We start from the raw sequence: 15,790 nt of genomic DNA on the forward strand, positions 1-15,790 counted from the left end.
ACCATAATTGTTAAATGCTTTTAACTTGATTAAGCTTAGTTTAATACATTTATTTTATGTAATTACTGTATGATTCTATAATGTACATTATTGCAAGTTATAACTATGTCTTCAGAGGTGTGTAAAGACCTTGAATAATGAAGCGTTATGTTTTTAGAATGAGCTATTTCTATCTACATACACAGTGGGTCCCCTTACATGGAATTCGCCATGTTGTTTCTACAGTAGCCCTAAACGGACAAACTGCTTTACAGAGCGTATTTCATAAATACATTATCTACTTTAGAAGAGAAACAAAAACGTGACAACATCATAGTTCTGTGTCAGCCACATCAGTGCTTCGACGGGAGAGGTGGAATGAGCCGTTAGTTGCAATTCGCAACCTCACCGCTAGATGGCACTACAATCTCCACATTGCTCCTTTAAAGTAGCTACCATTTGCCTTGAATTTGCAGAATTGGCATTTTATCAGCCAGTTTCTTCAGGTGTCACCCTTAGATGCTTTTTAAACAGTATCGAAGTATTTCCCATTCATGGTGGGCTCTTATTGGCTGCCTTTTGTCAAAAACTTTGTCCGAAAACTTTCCAATGACAGAAGATATGCTTTTACAATTATATTTTTGTCTATGGAAACAATTTCAAATGCTTTTTGATCAAATTATATTTAATCTCTCAATATAAATTTTAGTCAAGTGATCTAAACTTCTGAACAGTAGTCGATGTGTTTGAGCTTAAAATATTATAACTATGCCGCCCATGATCCGAGTCCTGCTGCCAATGCACTGAGGGAGATAACCACCGCTATAAGTTTAGTGTGACCTTTGCTGGAGCAACGATTGATGGATGGCCATCATTCTTCAAATCTCTTCCTCCCTCCCACTCACTTTTGCTCTCACTGACCTTGTCTTCTCCTCTGAAATGTTTTTAGCCGGTGATAAAGGCTCTTCTCCTCCTATACCCTCTGCTCTAATGTGTGGCACCCTGGAGCAGTAACCACAGATAAGAAGAACTGAGTGTGGGAAACCAAGATGGCTGCCAGAGGGGCCGGAGAGGTGATTTCGGTCACAGGTGAAGATCACATTTCAGAGCGAATGAGAAATGCTACACAAGCACAGTGAAGAGGGAACAGAGCTGTGGGCCGTGTGTTACAAAAGAGCAGAAAATGGGGCCATTTAGTAGCCATTTTAGAGAAGATAAAATGAGATGTACAGCCGCAGCACCTGTGCAGGACACACAATCTCTTTGAAGCCTTGGGTGGTCTCTTTGGTTATTTCAACATATGAGCTTTTGCCAGACATAGTGTCACAATCTAAAAATATGTGTCTGGAAATTGGCAATTTATTTGACCCGAAATACATAATAAGAAAACATATTTGTATATGGACGATCTCATCACTATACTGGTTGCCCGGTAAGAACAGCACGAAACCAGCACTTAACAGCATAAAACAGCTTTACATGAAAATTTTATTTACTAATTGACTCACCTTTGTTAAATTTCAAACCTCTATGGCTTACTTCTTCTGCAGAACACAATAAAATATATTTTGTACGATGTTGTTAACTGGCACTATTGACTTGCATTGGTTTGTGTCCGTTCAACACAATGGCCATTGTGGCCCTGTTCGGTTACCAACTTTTTCCAAATTATCTATTGTGTTCTACGGAAGAAAGAAAGTCACACAGGTTTAATAATCACATCATTTTCATTTTTGGGTGAACTTTCCCTTTAAGATTCATTTTCAGGCCGGACCCCTGCTGTCAAAGGTACTCACAGGGTGACACCTCCGGCTCTCCGGAACTGCCTTCACAGCCATCCTCATCGTCACAGTCTCCACTGTTCTCCACTCCACTGCCAGGCTCATCCCAGGACGGCCCCTGTCCCACACCGGGCAGCACCTCCTGGATCTCCTATAGAGAAAAATCCAACCCAGTCAGTATAAAATACAGAGGTGTGTATCTAATTAAACAACTAAAGACTCATTGACGTGAACAATAATGTGCTGTTGGAATGTAAAAAGAAACAGAACAAACAAATAGGCGAATAGCCTTATTGATTGCAGCTTGCTGCCCAAATAGATTTGTCAATGAGCAAATGTTATTACTAAACTACTTGGTAGGAGTTCAAGAAATCAGCTGCCGGAAGCCTGAATGGTATAAAAACTGAATTTAGCACATCTGAAGCTCTGATAGGTCATATAAGAGTGACCACACATTTAAAAGAGTAACAAACACCTCGTTTTGCTTTCCAAACAGATACATTTGATTTATTCCTGGTTAATTCCAGCGTTACGGACGTGACATGAAAATGCTCAGAGATTGCATTTGTTACGAATACCATCTTGAACCATCTTGTTTATATTTTACTAAACCCTTGCTGATAGAGTGTGAAAATCTGAAAAATGAACACTATGTGACAAAAAAGGACACGGTTTTTAGGAGACGACACATTTTCGGTGAATTAGAATGCACGAACCTGAAGCAATACCCAATGAATAGAGAAGGGATGCATCTTTACAGAACATGAAATAGTTACTTTATCCCTAAAATGGCACTTACAATAAAACAATGATTTAAAAACTAGAAGAGAGACCTCACATGGGTATTTGAACCACCAAATTTCACATTTTCACAGAATTGCCCTCCTGCAATGTGATCTCATGTTCTCTTTGTATTTATCTGACATATGCAACATTCCTCCTTAGAAAAAATCCTAACAACCATGATAGTCCATTATTATAGTATACAATAATAATAACCATGGTCATCTGATATGTACCATGATGCTGAATGATGCAGTAGTGATGGGGGTGGATTAAATCACATGTCTGGGCTAGATTTGTGAACACGGGGAATGTGACATTTCTAAATCAAGGTCTGGACGCATCTAGCACTGGGCCTGGGCCAGAGATACTTGGGACAAACCGGTTTAACATGGCACAAGCAAAAGATATTTTAAGCCACACACCGCTAATGTACAGTAAGGTCCAAATGAATGGGATCATACTGGTTATATGTCATATATACTGTATTATTATTTGTCTTATATTTACACTTGAAATCAGCGGAATGTATAAAAGGTTTTTTTAAATCAACACAAGAATACACTGTGATATAAAATGTTTATATATAATGATATATAATATATATTTTTCATAAAATAAATAATATTGAATCAAATATAAATATATAATTTAATTAAAATTAAATTAATTTGATATAAATAAAATAAATTTATGACAAGGATTCGCGGTGAAATAAAATAAAATTTTATATTTATAAATTTATACAATTATAAAAAAATATAATTTCTTTAAAATAAAATGTATTTCATATAAAATATAAATATTTATGTATAAAAAAATAATAATTTACATATTTATTATTCTGCTCTCTTTCAGGTCACAAATGAAATGAAACTGATCATGCCAAGCATGTTGAATAAACATTTCAGTTTTCTTTCCAGACAAGAACATTTAAAAATGCTGGAATAGCATGAATCAATGTTTGAACTTTGACCTCAAGTGCATGATGTCTACTCAACCTTTCATTCATCTAATGCTGGTCTTTTGTAATAATGTTATTTTATGAATTGTTCAATACAGAAGCATCTCAAAGCTCACTGTACGAGCAGTTAAATCCACTCCACTGTCACATCAATCCGTCCGGTGACATTTTTGACCCACATTTCCCCTCTAGTTCAGTGAAAGACTTTGAGCATTATAAAGTGAAGCATGTGATTTCAATCTTTCTCCACCTGCAGAGAAGTAAATGTCACAACACGTTGCTATATACAGTTCTTTGGTAGTCACTTTAGCACAAAAGTGCCCGTCGGGGAAATAAATGTCAATGTAAAGGTTGAACTCTGATGAACTTTCAACCTTTGTATCAGCACAGAAGTCGTCAGACTGCAGGCACTCACCGTGACTTTTCACCCCGGCCCAGGGCTTAAGACTTAAGCTATAGATAGATAGTATAGTAGGTCAGCCAGGAGGTAGAGAGACGGGAAAATGAACACCGACAAAAAGATATATCAGGCATTAACAGAAATGACAACAGCACCACACACGTAGTTGATCCTGACAATGCATACAAACACACGTTCAAAAACAGACACATGAAGACTGATGCAAACACAGTTGACTTGTATTATCCTCTGCATATGACTGCACAGTGTTCAACGAGAGTGCATGCGTTCATTTACATTTTTCTTTTGTGTCCCTAATCCTTTTTAAGAGGATTTAGTTTTTGCTGGCGATTATTTTGCTTAGCTAGAGACCATATAACACGAGTCACAGTGTAATATAGCACTTTGTGTGTACTGAACACTACTTTGTTTCCAGCTTTACACATTTCACAACAAAAGATGCAATGCATTTGAAATCTTTATGAATGTGTACAGCGAGGTTCTCCATAGTTTTGACATTTAAATTCATAGCAAAACACTATTTTATAAGTAATTAAAAAGATGTTCAAACTACTAGTTCAGCATTTTCTCTCCTAAAAGCTTTATGCAAAAAGTCCCGTTGACGGATGCTTTTTCGGTACCTGATGCCAAACCTTATCCTGTCTGCTATTCTATTTTATTGCAAAGCAGGTACACAGCGATCTGCATTGAGAACATACTCTGCTGCACTATCAATAGACGTATTTGAAAATTGTGGAGCCCAGTACAAATATAACATGGATAATTATAGAAAACATACAGTATAATAAACTGAAGAAACAACTGGAGTTTCTTTGCTCTGTTGAAATACACATTTTAGATGTAATAGGTAGGAACTAAACACTTATGAGAGTTACGAAAGCTAAAGATTCAGTAAGGGCCTTATGCCTTAATACAGAATTAAAATATAATTAAAGGGAAATTTCAACCCAAAATGATAATGATTTCATCATTTACTCCTCTCCGTGTCCTGTATGACTTTCTTTGTTCTGCAGAACAAAACATTTATTTTGAAAAATGTTGGCCCCCATTTACTTTCATTATATGGACACAAAACCACGGAGACCTTTAAAAAACTGCTTTGTGTTCTACAGAAGAATAGTCACATACAGGTACTTGTTTTGAACAACATGAGGGAAAATTATGGGTGAACTGTTCCTTTACCGTATCAAACCATATTGAAAAAACATGAACCCCAAACCTAAAAAAATAGGATGTAAACTTTTCAAATGCAGTCAAACTTACTGCATAGAAAGTTAATGTTCATATCACAGTATGAGACTTTGATTAAATCTGGCAGAAATACATTATATTTCTACACAATAAGCTAGTTTGCCGTTGGCTCAGAACTCCGTGCCACTTCTCATGGGTGCAATGAGAACGCTATAACCAGATAATGAGTGCAGAAATAAGAACATAATACTCATGTGTCACAGATGCATGTGTCGAACAAAACCAATACATCACAAACCTCCTTTCCAGTCCACCTAGACTACAAAGACTAAAAAAGCCAACACGTCATTAAAACATCTGTAGTACAAAGAAATGTGTTCGGATCGTAATTTATATTATCTAAATATTTGAACTAACCAATGACCCAAACCAAGTACAAACACAATCTCTTCCAAAAAGTGTTGAATTTAACTTTATAAAATGGGTTGTCTGAGTTCTTGATGCTGATTGGTCAGCAGCTGTGGTTTATTTAGGATAAAACACAGTTTTCACAGCTACTTTGCTTATTGCTTTTGCATAGCAACTATCTGTTACTGTTTCTATGTCAGGAACTAAAAAGGGACATCGCATCACCGTTTTATATGGAAATGCACTTACTAAATATTTAGATACTAAATATTTACACAGTTCATTTCAACAGTTCTAAAGAACAACCAGCCCTCACAGGCCCTATTAGGGTTTGGCTGCTTGGCAAGTCCAAAAGTTTGAAACTTGGCCAGCAGAGTACAGAAACGTGCAAACTGGGTCACATGAAACATGACATATTCTTTCCTTTTGCCTCTAAAACACAGACATTGGTTGCAATGTACATCAGTGCATACAGTGTATAGTGAGTTCAAATGCAACTAAAATTATCGCCTGTGTCTTCTCACTTCCTGTTAACAAAAACCCGGGCCAGAAGAACTTGTGGCCTGCAGTGACCTACAATCAGAGCCAGTGAAGATATCTGCTCATGATGGTGAGAATGGACAGCCTTCGGGTAAAATATAAAAATTCCCACAAGAGTCACTATTGTGGTTAAATTGTTGATTTGATACCATAAAAACGTAAGGTTAGACATTGCAAGACATGTTGTTGGTTGTTTTTTGACATTTATGATAAACATTACAATGTCATTTAAAAGTTGCACGTCACTTATTTACAGGGCTGGACTGGGAAAAAATAAGGGCCCTGGCATTTTTACTCAGACCGGCCCACCACAATGGGTCGGACACAACCAACCAGTACACCATCCTTGCGGTCCCTGTAGATATGCATATCTACTGTTCCATTCCCCCAAAAACCTACAAAGCTGAGAACTAAGTGCCATGGACCAGTGTACCAGTGCAAGTGGACCAGTGTACTCACTCTCTCTTGACTGACTCCCTGGTGATAGACCTATACCTACTTGTGGTGTGATTGAGCGTTAGTAAGGGAAGCCAAACAATCCAATAGTGGGATGAGACAGCAGGGTATTACAGAGCTCGCGCCGTGCTGGAGTCTGTTAAGAGATGATTGGGCCAGCCCAGTGTCAGTATGGAAAATGAACCAATGGGCCGCTGTCCCTGCTTTATGGGCCGGTCGTTGGCCGATTAAAAAAATATTATATTATATTATATCAGCCCCCAAGTGCGTCGGCCCACCGGGCATTTGCCCGGTATGCCACATTACCAGTCCAGCACTGCTTATTTATTTATAGTTAGCTATTTGTAAATAAAATTAAATAAATACAAAATAAAATAAAAATGGGAAAAAAACACACAGCAGAACAGAACAGAACAGAACAAAAATAAAAAATAACAAAACAAATACATAAACTTAACTAAATAAATAACAAAAGACAACATTATAATAATAAAAAGGTATTAAATAATAACAACATAAATTAATTATTTTTCACCTTGAGATGCTTTTTAAACAGTATAAAAATTGTTACCATTCAATAAACTGGGCTCTTAAAGGTTGCGTTTGACTTTCAGACATTGAAGCACACATCTTAAAAAACAACGGTAACACATCACAATAAGTTGCTATTTGTTAACAATTAGTTAATGTATGAACATTACTAATACAGCATTTACTAATATTAATTTGTGTTAATTTCAGCATTACTAATACACGATTAAAATCAACGTCGTCACTGTTAACATCAGTTAATCCACCATGAACTAACATGAATAACTGTATTGACATGAAGTAACATTGACGAGGATTAATAAATGCTGAAAAAACTAAATTGTTCATTGTTAGCTAATGCATTGACTAATGTTAACTAATAGCACCTTACTGTAAAGTGTTACCGAACTGATTATTAAATAAAAGTTTGTATTGTCAAAAGAATGCTCAAACTTAGGACTCATGTTTTATGTATAAAAGTGTTCATGCAAATAAAACCAAAATGGTACACGGAAAGAATGTACCAAGACTAGAATCACATCTTTTCCTACCACAAAGAAATCACTTTGACATTTGCAGGCAAACCCTTTATTTATTCTGCAAATGTTTTCAACGTAAAACTTTCACAATACACCCCTCTAACCAAATACTTCTCACCCCCACAGGTTGAGTGGAATGCATAAGATGAAATTCCTCTCCGTGTGCCCTAGAGTTTTTATTGACAACAAATCCCAGGTTGCCAGAGTGACGGATCCCTTCGCAAGAACAGGTTGAGGTGTGTGTGTGCATGTGTTAATGGCCAAAGTTCATGCTGCTTAGTTAAAATCTCCCAGCGGGACTCAAAAAACACATTCCAGGAGTGAATGGCCAAAATGAGAATAAAATATTGCATATTTACAACGCACCGGCAGGAGACAGAAACGGGTGAGGGAGCGGATAAGGAGAGCGGCAGCAAAGGGAGAGAGAGAGCGTGTGTGATCAGGTATATAAATCTGTGCAAAATTAGGACAATAGCTCACCAGAGAGCTGCCAAACATTCACAAAGACAATCTTAATAAATGAATGCGCCCCAGAGCTGCCGTGTGTGTGCCAAAGTCGAGCTTACTTTCTCATGACTCCCTAAAGAGTGTTGTTTTTTGTTATGCTTTACCCTGTCATGAACACACGCACACACACACTGATAGGGTGCATGTAGTTGACAGCCCCACCCTGACTCCAGACTACATCACCTGTCTGGACGAGCCCAAGAACACTGCTGAGAGATGAATGAGACCACGGAGAAAAAAACAGGCTTTAATAATTAAACATGCCAGGCTGAATGAGGCAAATACCCATTAGTTATACACAATTAAAAACAATCTCTCAAACTCTCGATACACCTTCAAGTGCCCCTAGCACACGGCAGCATGCACTCGAAACCCTGGGTCCTAAAACCCTGTCCGTCAGATGCCACCGAATCTTACAGACCCACAAACATCAGTTTCAGACCAGCACTGCTCAATAGAACAGAACCAGAATAAAGCAAACCATAAAGTGCATTTCTGGACATCCGGGAAAACTCAAGAAAAACTGGACTGTTATCAGGACCTTAACAGAATGTAAATCTGGCAGAGACCAGCATTTCACAAACTTTTGCCTCGGAGGTTTTCCTACAAACAATAACATCACCGCTCTCTCGACTCAAACACACAGATTACAGCCACGCATGTATGCTAAAATACTATATTAATATTAATACAGTATATGTAATATTTCTAAATATATTCAAATTAAAACTGTGCAACACATAAAACAGAACGATTGACTGACAGTCAGACAGACTAAAAGACATGCAGACTAAGACAGACAGACAGACAGACAGAAAGGCAGGCAGACAGATAGACAGACTAAGAGACAGACAGACTAAGGCCCGATTTCTCTCTTCAAGTGACCCACGGCACCCCGAAAATGTGAACTATTTCCATCTTGATGCAGTGCCGACGCGCCTATAAAAATGTACGCGATGCAACCGCTTCGTCCCCTTTTGTGCGTGCCTGCATTTAAAAAAATGAGTATGCATGCATGTTCTGGGCTCGAGCTGGTTCCGAGCCCGGCGCACTTGCCCCGACCAGGGTAGAGTGCTCCGGGTTCGGATAGATCCGGCGATCTCGGAGCCCACTCCCTGCACAACATGCTAAATACGCATAACCTTCATGCCCATGCTTTACCAATCTATCCTTACAAGGAGCTGTTTATTTGCGAGGTGCGACATGTGAATCGGCCTAAGAACGCTTTTCCACAGTTACAGCTATGTTTCCACTTGAGCCTGTTTCGACACGGCACGATTATAAACTGTTCTCGGCTCGTAATCTCGGCACCGTTCCGTCCTGAATACTGCTAATTTGAACAGAGGGGTAATAGCTCAGTCTCTTTTGATGCGTTTGTGTTAAGGAAAAAAAATCTGTTAAGAGCCCTGCTCTTCCACCATTGTGCTTTTCCACCATTGTGCCGAATCGTTCTCATTGCTTAATCGTTCCACTCCATACCGATCCATTGTCATGATCCTGCCTCTCCTTGTCTTGGTTTTCGAGTCTTGTGGCAGGATCATGTCAGTCCCATGTGTTTTGTGTGGAGAAAGAGCATTGTTTTGGTTTGAGAAGCCATGCTCTCTCTCCGGTGTCACGTCCTTTAGTCCCGCCCCCTTGTTTCCCCGGTTAGCGGTCCATTAGTGTTAGTCTTGTCTCCAGCCCTGATCCATCTTTCCCTTAGTGTTTCAGTCCCCTCACCTGCCTCGTGCAATCCTCCTGTTAGCTTTCCCTTAGTGTTTCATCCATGTCACCTGCCGCCACTCTCCCTGTGTCATCAGTCCTTGTTAGTGTTTCCCCTTATCAAGCCCCAGTTTCCCTCTGTCTCTTGTCGGTTCATTTTGCATTTTGCACACTTTGGACACTTACCCTTCGTCTGTCTGGATTACCCGTGTTCCTGTTCCCTGGACTCAAGTTTGTGGACTTAGTTTGTTATTCTTAAGACCTTGTTTGTTTTGTCCCCCTTGTGGGAAGTTTTAGTTTTCAGTCTTGTTTGTGTTCAAGTTTTCCCCATCGAGGGTCTTTGTTTTGAAATAAAGTCTTGTTGTTCGACACATGTCTGCCTGCGCTTGGGTTCTGTCCACAACCATAACATCCATGCCAGCCGGTACGTAATGGTTTCATTTTCCACCGCAAGGCTGATAACGGAAAGTTTTAGCATGTAAACACAAACACGTCATGCACTGCCTTGGTAGACAGAATGCCTGACATAGTGTACAGACTGTCACTTCAAATCCGATTTATGGCATATCCGATTGAAATCCGATCATATTCAGAAAGTGTGAACAGCAAAAAATCACATTTTACAAATCTGTTTCAGGCTACATTCATATGTGGTTTGAAAACCTATTCAAATCGCATTTCTGGAAATCAGTTTCAGTCTGAAACGTCAGATTGGATATGAGCAGCTCTGGCTGTTGTCTGTGCGCTGGAGGAGATGCGATCACTGAATAAAGCCATGCATACCAGCTTCATATACTTCAACAGACTAAGAGACAGACAGACAAAGAGATTATGAGATGTCTTGAAAGACAGACTGAATGATTGCCTGACAGACAGACTGAGAAACAGGTAAACAGACAGACAGATATACTGAAAGATACAGACAGCCAGACTAAGATATATGCAACGTTCTGAATGGACAGACAGACAGATAGCAAGAGGGAAAAGAATGTGAGAAAACAGGTAGCAAGCCAAACAAGGCATGTTAACAGTCTCTTCTCCTTCCTCACTCTTCTCTTCTGTTCTTCTCTTCTCGCTCAAATTCCTTCGTGTCTCCAGGACAAACAGAGCTTGGCCGTGGCACAACACGCATGTCATTGACCTGCTCTCCTCAAGGAAAAGGGATTTCACAAACCTCAGACAGCCTGACAAACGTGCTCACATTTTCCATGGACGCTGAGGTCGGGGTGCTCGGGTGGAGCCGTCGGGGAGAACGGGGATTGTGAGGATTAATGCTGTGAAATTCTGTCGATCAGCCAGCGAATTAACATGATAAAACACGGTCGGCAGCAGTTTGTGGGTCACTAGAGCCCTATTAGAACCAGTGGCCCATCGCGTACTGTAATGTTGGACAAGATGGGGGTAATTTTACAAGCGTCATTTGTTCCAAGTAGAATAAAGTTGTCTGGATTTCACAAGCCTGATGTCTATATTATTTATACGTCTGCTGTTTACTGCAAATTGAGAGGACATTAAAAGGTAGGTGTCATGAATGGGGAGGAAATGAATAAAGCGTTAAATTAATGAGAGGACAGAGAAGGAAGTGAAGTTTAGTCATCCGTACTGTTATAGAAGCAGAGGATTTCATTCTGTTCTCATGCCTGCCTGATCACTGCTGTCATTTCATGACTACACAAAGGTGTGATGGAGAGAGATCTGTAAATGCTTTGTGATCTATTTATATCCAGGACAGGCGTCATTCATTTGAATTTCAGAAGAGTAAAAAAAGATCATACGTCGGTACTTAACAGATCTACATTAGGTGTGCACCTACATTAACATTTATTAATACAGCACAGGCTTTCATCTGAAGTGACTTACAAATGACTTGATCATAGGATCCAAGTTTGAACTGATACAATTCGTTGTTAAATATAGTCAAGAGCTCAGAGATTTGCTCAACAGACAAAACAGTGATGGGTCCGTTAACACAGAAAACTACAGGTGTCACGGTGTCGTGCCGGAGAGAGACAGACGAGTATCCAGGCATACGAAAACAGGTAACTTTTAATAAACACAGACTTGTACACAAAACGCAAGACAATCACGACAATCAATAACCGACAGCGGAACAAAGGAAACACAGGGTATAAATAGTCTTAAATGATGACAATGATCGCTGGCAGGTGCGGGAAACGGCGTGATACAAATGACAGACAGGTGCGGGATAGCAAATGAGTCCATGGGGAAAAACAGGCAGGGAAACGGACGGGAGTGTTACAGTACACCCCCCTCCCCAAAGGCGCGTCCTCGCGCCAACGAAACACCAGGGAGGGGGGGGTGGGCAGCTGAGAGACTCGTGCGGGACATACAGACTAGGACGGGACAGGGAGTCACTCAGCTGGCTTCCCCCTGGCTTGGGGTCAGGAGGCTTGGGCTCGGGCTGTGGGTCCGGAGGCTTGGGCTCGGGCTGTGGGTCCGGAGGCTTGGGCTCGGGCTGAGGGTCCGGAGGCTTGGGCTCGGGCTGAGGGTCCGGAGGCTTGGGCTCGGGCTGAGGGTCCGGAGGCTTGGGCTCGGGCTGAGGGTCCGGAGGCTTGGGCTCGGGCTGAGGGTCCGGAGGCTTGGGCTCGGGCTGAGGGTCCGGAGGCTTGGGCTCGGGCTGAGGGTCCGGAGGCTTGGGCTCGGGCTGAGGGTCCGGAGGCTCGGGCTCGGGCTGAGGGTCCGGAGGCTCGGGCTGAGGGTCCGGCGGCTTGGACTCTGGGCTATCCGGGGCCATGGAACGACTGGTGGGTGCCGGGCTCCCCGGATAGGCAATGTGCACCCCCCCAAAAAACATTTGGGTTGGCCCCTGGGGTTCCTTGGGCTCTGGAGAGGGCTCGGGCACGGGTTCGGAGGCCTGGTGAGGCTCGGGCACGGGTACGGAGGCCTGGTGAGGCTCAGGCACGGATACGGAGGCCTGGTGAGGCTCGGGCACGGGTACGGAGGCCTGGTGAGGCTCGGGCACGGGTACGGAGGCCTGGTGAGGCTCGGGCACGGGTACGGAGGCCTGGTGAGGCTCGGGCACGGGTACGGAGGCCTGGTGAGGCTCGGGCACGGGTACGGAGGCCTGGTGAGGCTCGGGCACGGGTACGGAGGCCTGGTGAGGCTCGGGCACGGGTACGGAGGCCTGGTGAGGCTCGGGCACGGGTACGGAGGCCTGGTGAGGCTCGGGCACGGGTACGGAGGCCTGGTGAGGCTCGGGCACGGGTACGGAGGCCTGGTGAGGCTCGGGCACGGGTACGGAGGCCTGGTGAGGCTCGGGCAGGGGTTCGGAGGCCTGGTTAGGCTCGGGCACGGGTACGGAGGCCTGGTGAGGCTCGGGCACGGGTACGGAGGCCTGGTGAGGCTCGGGCACGGGTACGGAGGCCTGGTGAGGCTCGGGCACGGGTACGGAGGCCTGGTGAGGCTCGGGCACGGGTACGGAGGCCTGGTGAGGCTCGGGCACGGGTGTGCATCGGGGCGCTGGCACGGGAGTGCTTCGGGGCGCTGGCACGGGAGTGCTTCGGGGCGCTGGCACGGGAGTGCTTCGGGGCGCTGGCACGGGAGTGCTTCGGGGCGCTGGCACGGGAGTGCTTCGGGGCGCTGGCACGGGAGTGCTTCGGGGCGCTGGCACGGGAGTGCTTCGGGGCGCTGGCACGGGAGTGCTTCAGGGCGCTGGCACGGGAGTGCTTCGGGGCGCTGGCACGGGGGTGCATCGGGGCGCTGGCACGGGGGTGCATCGGGGCGCTGGCACGGGGGTGCATCGGGGCGCTGGCTCGGAACACCAGAGGGAATCCAACTCCCGGAGTGCCTCTGGTGCGATCAGGACCGGTAGCTGTGCCTGGGAAGGCCGGGGATTTTGACCCTCACGGCCTTCCATATTCCGCTGCTGCGGAATCTCAGGAGCGCACTCGCGCTGCTTGCGCTGTAGTGCCCGCCGACGTGGATGGCGCCGACGGGACTTCGTGGAGGAGTGAGGCGCGGTCCCGGAGTGAGTCAGAACAACCCCCACGCGGATGACCGGTACCGGACGCGAACCGCTCAAGCCACCGTCCAGCTCCCCAACGCGGTCCACGGATTCCTCCCCCGGGAGAACCTGATTGATCAACTCCTCCAGGGGAAGGTCGTCCGCGTACGGGAGCAGAACGGCGGCGAGCAGGTCGTCGTCCAGACCGGTCAAAAACACACGGTTAAGTGTGGGATTGTCCCAACCCACCCGGTAACACACCTCAACAAACTCCTCCACATACCTCTCCAGTGGCCGTCCGTCTTGAAGAAGACCCACGAGCTGGTCCACTGGAGAGACGTAGATGTAATCCATACTGGTCAGTTATTCTGTCACGGTGTCGTGCCGGAGAGAGACAGACGAGTATCCAGGCATACGAAAACAGGTAACTTTTAATAAACACAGACTTGTACACAAAACGCAAGACAATCACGACAATCAATAACCGACAGCGGAACAAAGGAAACACAGGGTATAAATAGTCTTAAATGATGACAATGATCGCTGGCAGGTGCGGGAAACGGCGTGATACAAATGACAGACAGGTGCGGGATAGCAAATGAGTCCATGGGGAAAAACAGGCAGGGAAACGGACGGGAGTGTTACAACAGGTCAAGTGATCAAGTCCAACCAACTGATCAACAAACAGCGGTTGACCCCCATCGGCTTGTGGAGACAAAAAATAGTTTTTTGCATTCCATGTGATCTAGTAGATAGAACCTTTTTGTTTTCTAAAAAAAGTCCCAAAATCCCATAATGTAAGTAGTCACAAAATAAGAATATGTGAATAACAACATTTTTACAAAAGATGTCAATACCTAGGCGAAGGTTTGTCAGGCTTCAGATAAAAATTGAAAAAAATGCACACAACAAACACAACCTGCAAATTAAGATTTTACATAATAAACGAATGAAAAGGAAATTAACAATATGTGTGACTTCAAATAAATATGGATATTAATGAAACTTAATATAACTCTTTTGTACCAAATCAAAGATTAATTTCCTTGGCTAAATCTGTGCAGGTCATACCTGCATGTAGTTGCAATTGAAACAAACAGGGAGCATATCAAATATATGCTCTAATTTTGAAATTCATGTTAATAAAAAAAGAATGCAAGTTCTGATAGCATAATTGGGTAAAAAGCTATTTCACTATGGTTTTACAACAGTTCGTTTATAGCATTTCCTTTATTTTTGCCAACCTAAGATGAATAGCTTTATATAATTGCTTTATATACAGTAATAACAAATATGACAATACAACTACTACCCCTATTAATAATAAAAAATAAATAAAAATCCACCAAAAAAAGACCAAATGCAGACCCAAAGACTTGATTTGAAAGTTCCAGAGAAGAACCCACACAAATGTTTGGCATATGATAAACATATTGTCATGATCCTGCCTCTCCGGTGTCGCATCCTTTAGCCCCGCCCCCTTGTTTCTCCGTCAGTTTCCCATTAGTGTTTCATCACACCCACCTGTCCTGTGTGTTTAAGTCTTGTCACCTGCCCGTCACCATCCCTGTTCTATCTTTCCTAGTTAGCGTTTCCCTTTTTCATTGTTCCTTGTAGGTTCATTGTATGTATTCTCCATTGTCTCCCCAGGACTGCTTACCGTCCTTCGTGTTCGGATCGCCCTTGTTCCTGTTGCCAGTCAAGTTTGTGGACTTATAATGTATACTATTCTTGGAACTTGTTTGTTTCTGTCCCCCTCGTGGGAAGTTTTGATAACATGTTTATATTTTCCCCCATCGTGGGTTTTTATTTTATAATAAAGATTTTGTGTGTGCGCTACTGCTGCCTGCGCTTGGGTTCTTCTCTCTCCTGCCATCCCTGACACATATGATCTCTAATGCTGTTAACCAGAACACCTGTACAGCAGGTGTTTGTATAACAGTGTTTCTAATACCTTGAAATCTAAAAACTTGAAATCTTTTTAAATCTCCGCAGCACCAACACTTTCGTCCATGAGTATGACAG

General features: G+C 43.2%; 1 protein-coding gene across 1 annotated transcript in view; it reads right to left on the reverse strand.

The window, feature by feature from the left end:
- Positions 1 to 1,761: 1,761 nt before the first annotated feature.
- Positions 1,762 to 15,790, reverse strand: part of gpc5c (glypican 5c) — a gene marked incomplete at its 3' end in the record, with an annotated part of 69,505 nt that continues 55,476 nt past the window's right edge. The window contains exon 8 of the mRNA XM_079453649.1: positions 1,762 to 1,911. Coding sequence (XP_079309775.1) covers positions 1,762 to 1,911 — 150 coding nt within the window. The remainder of the gene's footprint in view (positions 1,912 to 15,790) is intronic.

The sequence above is a fragment of the Barbatula barbatula genome (genome assembly GCF_947034865.1).
Source record: "Barbatula barbatula genome assembly, chromosome: 3".
Lineage (NCBI taxonomy): Eukaryota > Metazoa > Chordata > Actinopteri > Cypriniformes > Nemacheilidae > Barbatula > Barbatula barbatula.